The 6922-nt window shown below is 41.2% G+C and overlaps 1 protein-coding gene across 1 annotated transcript; it reads right to left on the reverse strand.

Moving 5' to 3' along the window:
• Window positions 1–2872: 2872 nt before the first annotated feature.
• LACBIDRAFT_335422 (uncharacterized protein) lies at window positions 2873–4429 on the reverse strand (the record flags this gene model as incomplete). The annotated part of the gene is made up of 7 exons (XM_001890295.1): window positions 2873–2881; window positions 2926–3022; window positions 3076–3216; window positions 3272–3282; window positions 3335–3643; window positions 3702–3958; window positions 4009–4429. The coding sequence occupies 7 exons, from the start codon at window positions 4427–4429 to the stop codon at window positions 2873–2875; spliced, it is 1245 nt and encodes a 414-aa protein (XP_001890330.1).
• Between the last annotated feature and the right edge of the window lie 2493 nt (window positions 4430–6922).

Raw genomic sequence — 6922 nt, forward strand, 5'->3', positions numbered from 1 at the left:
TCTCATAATACAAAAGAAAGATCACTGAATTGGAGGTCAGATAGTTGAGGTGTGCACCATTTAGTTTTTAGAAGTAGAACAACTCTGGCAGCCCGCCTTACCAAATATGGGCCAGCGGCAACCTAATATGGAAGGAGCGCATTATTCACACACCATCTGAAACTACGCACTGCGCCGCGCTCATTGGCGATGCAACGCGCCAACAAAACAAAGACATTGGGGGGATCCCAGAAAGGAATAGAATCATTTGGAATAGTTTTCTCAGTGATTGAAGAAGTTTTTGTGAACAGACCTCGGAAAGAGCTATTTGGTGCATGAATCTTTATACAAACCAGTTGCACAACATGCCATTTTGCATACATCAAGTTATATTTTTTTTTCTTCCCTCACAACTGCTTCCCCCACCTATCTGAATTGATTCTAAAGTATGTAGGCTATATTTGGGGAAAGTATGGGAGCATTTCAACAAGATTTAGATAGTGAAAGGAAATAAGAAAGAATGTGGTTTCATGTTTAGAGTCATATTTTCACCCTTTCAAGCTCCAGCTCCCCCAAACCATCAGAAAACTGCTTTGGAGCAGGGGATATATATTCTGCCATATGTTAACTATGTATAAGAAAGGCTCAGATGTTGAGATTTGGTAGCAAAGTATACAGAAAAGTCAACAATATCATGTTGTGAGATATTTCATGCATTCAACCTCATTTCTCCACCATGCGCCAAAATTCTTTTCCAAAGTAAACTTGAACCTATTTTACAACAGTTGTAGTATGCTGGAAAGATGTATTGAGAAGCTATAACAGTACAGCTCATTTTTTCCCCCCACAACTCCGGTGGGGCATTTCATTGACTCCGTCGGGGCATGTAAAATTAAATATGTTGACTCCTGCAAAGCATTCAATACACTCCGATGGGGAATATAAAATTTGAATTGGGTGGGAGACAGTTGATTGACTTTCATGGGGTATTTAATTCACTCCATTGAGGCATTTAAAATTAAATATGTTAACTTCTGCAGGGCAGTTTATTCACTCCGACGGAGCATTTTATTGACCCCATCGGCGAATTTAAAATCAAATATTTTGACCCCGCGGCGATTTAATTCACCCCGACGGAGCATTTTATTTACGCCGTCGGGGCTTTTAAAATTAAATATGTTAACTCCCGCGGGGCAGTTTATTCACTCCGACGGGGCATTTTATTGACCCCGTCGGCGAATTTAAAATCAAATATGTTGACCCTGCGGCCATTTAATTCACTCCGACAGGGCATTTTATTCATGCTGTCAGGGCATATAAAATTAAATATGTTCTCTTACAGGGCACTCCGACAGGGCATTTTATTCACTCTGTCATGAAATTTAGAGTCAAATATGTTGACCCCCGCGGCGCATGTAGTTTACTCCTCCAGGGCATTTTATTTACTCTGACAGGGTATTTTAAATCAAATATGTTGACTCCCATGGGGCATTGGGTTCACTCCTCCAGGGCATTTGAAATTGAGTATGTCAACTCTGGCAATGCATTTACAATTAAACATAATAACCCCTCAAGTCAATCAAATTCTTCATGGAGTCAAAATAGTCAAATTTAAATGCCCATGGTGGTTGACATACTCAGCTAAAAATTCTCTGCCAGAGTGAATCAAATGCCCCATGGGAGTTGAAATAACCGCCCCATTGGAGTCAATCAAATGCTTAACCAGAGTTGACATATTCAATTTCAATAGATGTCATTTATTAATATTATGGACACAGGTAATTTACCATTGGAGCAGGTTGGGGTATATACAGCATGCTTTGCTGACCAGCAGCTGTGTGGTAGAGCAAGTAGCTTAGGGTGGAGGTTTACAATTAGCTACTACTGATAGAAGCAAACAGTACAACATCAAAGCAGGTAACAGTATTACAGTTGTTCTAGTAAAGATTGGGGAACTATGGTGTGATGCCGACGGGACACCCAGAAGGCTGCCGTAGGTAGCTGCCGCGGCAAGAGACGCCGTGCCCGCAAGCCATTTGTATGCATCCGGCTGGTCCGTTGGTAAAGGGATGTTTTGGAAAGTCCGGCCGGGACCGGCTGGCCCGTTCATTACGAGTCATTGTCATGTCCGGCTACTACGTTTGGTACGTGACACAGTGACTGATATATGTGTATGCCGTCCATTCGTTTCCTTTTCCTCGATTTCGCGTCCCACTCTACTTTCCGTCCTTCGCATTTCTCTGACTTCGAGGTGCAATAGCCATGTGCTTCACCTTGACATTCATCCCACACTCTGAGTCCGTTTCCCCCATCCCCCGCTGCTGCCCAGCCTTTGCCGTTCGTGTTTCTTGATGCACAGGTCTTCACTCCCAGTGAAAACCGGCTCTGCTCTCAGCCGCAAGTATCTGTGATTTCCCGGCAGATATCGGAGATCGTCGGCAGAGCAGAAAGGCGCTGGTAGACTGGGATTTCGTCCCTTTTGCGGATTTTTTTCTGTCAGTATCTGCATTCCTCGACACCACCACTACAGGTCCGCGCGGAATTCTCTGTCGTAGTCTGTACTTATCTGCAAAATTCCGCTGAAAGCTTGTATTTCTAGAAAAATTGTCTATTGAATATTCCCGCTGCATTCTGCGAAAGTCTGTGATTCTCGGATTTTATAAAAACTTTATTATCTGCGTCTATCTGCGTTTATCTGCGTCTGTCTGGTACCCTAACCTGCCTCTTTCTATTCCCCTCCCATACTCCTGATATAACCGAATGAGTGTCAAAAATCTGCCAAGTACCGTGAGCCTGAATTTCCGTAACAAGATTGGACTCGCCAAGGTCGTTAGGAAGTGGTTGACGAAATCTTCGCAGCTGCTTTTAGCTCCTTGCTTCTGGCTTCATACGCCTAAATTTCCTGATGGATTGGTCCCAGCATGCAAAGCGAATGTAATTACGTACCTGACGTCTTTTCGAATCAAGTTTTGCAAAGGCGACGCGGAATTCGTCGAGGGTCGCGTCGGGGTACTCTTTCACATAATCTTGCATATACAGGTTACTGCAGATGTATGTTAGCAATGGATAAGATCATCATTGACTCAGATCACGTACCGCGCTGTCACAAGGGTATCTGAAGGAACAAGGGGCCTCCCTTTTTTAGCGATTGGCGACACATGGCCGGTTTGAGGTAGAGAGGGTAGGGCGGTGGTCTCGGGAGCTTCAATAACAGCCTTCGGCACCACCAGATTGGAGCTTGAAATGATGTTGAAGTTAGCGCAATCAGTCAAAGAAAAAAAGGTCTTCGCACAGCGGGTTCATCTAATGGATAATGATAAGGGAGATCTTCAATCATAGGTAACGTCGTACATACCTTTTTCTGGCGTATCGGACGCACCGCCGGTTGTGTGGTGCCTGGCTCTGGTTCTGAAGATACAGGTTGTTGAACCAATGATACTGGGGGGGATGTACGTGGACGTTCTAGAGCTTGTGCGGTGGACACGGCTGGTGTGACGATAGATGGACATGTTCGAATGTCCGTTGACATTGTTGATTGAAGCGTGGGTGGGTGGGGGACGGCAGTCACATCGGAAGCCGTGACGATGGCTGGAGGTTGTAGGGATCGGGGAGAGGACGGTGCAGTGGTGGTGGACTCTACCGCCCCGGGGAAAAGATCAACAACCTGAAACAAGGATCAAGGATGTTGGGGAAACTGCTGTGTCACAAAATTGATGACTTACCGATGTCTTGGGTCCGCTGGTGTCTGACATCACCACTACGTTGGCAGTCCTGGCTTTGGGGACGTAGATGCTGTCCTCTTCGTCAGAGTCCTCGATAACGATGGGTTCTTCGGCAGTCACTGGCAGCTGAACGCGAGGGATTTCGTGTTTAATATCTTCTTTCTTGATTGGCCGGGGTTTCTTCGATCGCTTCGTATCGTTTTGTTGAGTAGGGAGTGGCCGCTTTTGACCGATTGTGACGATGGATGGAACAGCGCCTAACAAATAGATAATCAGGGTGGGAAAGCCAGAGGGTAGAGATACGCACGCTGTAGACCGCCCGCTTTCCTCACATTCTTGACCCAGTCTGGGTAGCGCTCCGTTGTCCAAAGGTGAATCTTCCAGTTCCCCTCGCAAAGCCGAAACTCGGGGTATTTGGTTGTGATGGTGTTGTAAAAGTAAGAAGCAGCGAGATCGGTCTTCTTGCTCCACGATGTTGGATCGTTCCGGCGCCAATAAAGAGAATTGAAAGCGATCTTCGCATCGGCCCACAATTCGTTGTACCTTTGTTTTGATAGGGTTTCTCCATGTTTGTCTGTGAGAAACGCGTTCCAAGGGGGGTTTCTGTTGGCCAGCTTTTCGCGCTCCAGATAGGTGTCCCATTCTTTCTTCATCCAATGCGGAACCCTGGGATAATCGACTCGTTCGAGAGTTGGGGGAGTTGGGATAACGGGAATTTCTACAGTCATGGGTCGGCTTCGAGACTCGAAATCGTGGCGTGAATCGTCTCTTCCAGGACTGGTGGCTACCACTTTTATGATTAATCTATGACAACTGTCCAAGAGGCAATGTGTATACTGCCACAGGTTTTATGAAAGGCATCTCATTAGGATTGCCCATCTATTTCATTCAATTTATCACTAGAATCTTTCATAAGATATAGGCAAGGATAATGAGATATCATGAGGATATTTCATTAAGATCTTTGGCCCTTTCATTGCCATTTCATAGACTTTTCATTAGGATATTTCATTAGGCTCCTTTGCTTTTTCATTACTATTTCTTAGAATTTTCATTAGGATATTTCATTAGACACCTTCGCTTTTTCATTACCATTTCTTAGAATTTTCATTAGGATATTTCATTAGACACCTTCGCTTTTTCATTACCATTTCTTAGAATTTTCATTAGGATATTTCATTATGCTCCTTCGCTTTTTCATGACTATTTCTTAGAATTTTCATTACAATATTTCATTATGACTCCTTCGCTTTTTCATTGCCATTTCTTAGAATTTTCATTAGGATATTTCATTATGCTCCTTCGCTTTTTCATTACTATTTCTTAGAATTTTCATTAGGATATTTCATTAGGCTCCTTCACTTTTTCATTACCATTTCTTAGAATTTTCATTAGGATATTTCATTAGGCTCCTTCACTTTTTCATTACCATTTCTTAGAATTTTCATTTGGATATTTCATTATGCTCCTTCGCTTTTTCATTACTATTTCTTAGAATTTTCATTAGGATATTTCATTATGCTCCTTCACTTTTTCATTACCATTTCTTAGAATTTTCATTAGGATATTTCATTAGGCTCCTTCACTTTTTCATTACCATTTCTTAGAATTTTCATTTGGATATTTCATTATGCTCCTTCGCTTTTTCATTACTATTTCTTAGAATTTTCATTAGGATATTTCATTATGCTCCTTCGCTTTTTCATTACTATTTCTTAGAATTTTCATTAGGATATTTCATTAGGCTCCTTCACTTTTTCATTACCATTTCTTAGAATTTTCATTAGGATATTTCATTAGACACCTTCGCTTTTTCATTGCCATTTCTTAGAATTTTCATTAGGATATTTCATTAGGCTCCTTTGCTTTTTCATTACCATTTCTCATAAGGATATTTCATTAGGTATTTGGCCCTTTCATTACCATTTCTTAAAATTTTCATTGGGATATTTCATTCAGCTCCTTGACCCTTTCATTACCATTTCATTGAATTTTTTCATTAGAATATTTCATTATGTTCCTTGACCCTTTCATTACCATTTCTTACAGTTCTCAGTAGGATATTTCATTAGGCTCCTTGGCACTTTCATTAGATTTTCATTGAATTTTCATTAGGATATTTCATTCAGCTCCTTGACTCTTTCATTACCATTTCATGGAATTCTCATTAGAATATTTCATTAGGCTTCTTGGCGCTTTCATTAGGATATTTCATTGAGCACCTTGATGATTTCATTACTTCTCATTAGGCTCCCTGGCACTTTCATTACCAAAAATAGATAATAATGATGATATGTATCACATGGGTTGTTGGGAGGGTGATCACATGACCAATTTCCTAAAATGGTCAAAAAACGAAAGTTGTAGCCCTACACTGTAGCTTCCTGAATCTGTTTGAATTATGTTGTGAAGTGCTCCCATTGTGAAGATATGATGTAAAAGATTCTTCCAAGTGCTGTGTTTTTTTTTGTTTTTTGCATTTTTCTCCATGAACCATCATCCTATAGCCCTCAAAGAGCTGATATCAAAGTTGGCTATGTTTGGGATGGGCTAGTAGCTATCAATGTGAAAGCAGACAGACCAGCAAGTATCAATGTGAAATCAGAGAGTAGTCTGTCCTGATGTGAAAGGCAACTTGGGTATGATGTCAAAAGTTAATGATGTGGCCATAGCAAAAGGTAAAGTTATTTAATCCTTCAAACCATATCCACATGGACCTAGAACTATGATTTTGAAATAGGACAGTAGCTATCAATAGGAAGGCATAGAATAGCCTTTCTTGACATGAAAGACAACTTGTACATGATGTCAAAAATCAATGCTGCAGCAATGGCAATATGTAAAATTATGTCAATTCTTTAACCTCATCCCCATAACCTATACAGAGTCAAGGACACTATAAACTATATGTCAACTACAAATTTTTGTAGCCTCAAAATGTGGACAGTACAAACTTTTGCAGTCTAAAAAGCAGACACTACAAACTTTTCTAATACAAAAGTGGACACTACAAACTTTGTGGTCTAAAAAGCAGACACTATAAACTTTTCTATTAAACAGGCACACACTACAAACTTTTGTAGTCTAAAAAAGCGGACACTACAAAATTTTCTAATGGAAAAGCGCAGACTACAAAAGTTTTCAGCGTGGATAACCTTTTAACCTAACCCCAACTTTGTAGTCTATTCTATATCTGACTCTTGTAGTCTGTCAGTGTCAAT

Source organism: Laccaria bicolor, genomic scaffold, assembly GCF_000143565.1.
Source record: "Laccaria bicolor S238N-H82 LACBIscaffold_87 genomic scaffold, whole genome shotgun sequence".
Taxonomy (NCBI): Eukaryota; Fungi; Basidiomycota; class Agaricomycetes; order Agaricales; family Hydnangiaceae; genus Laccaria; species Laccaria bicolor.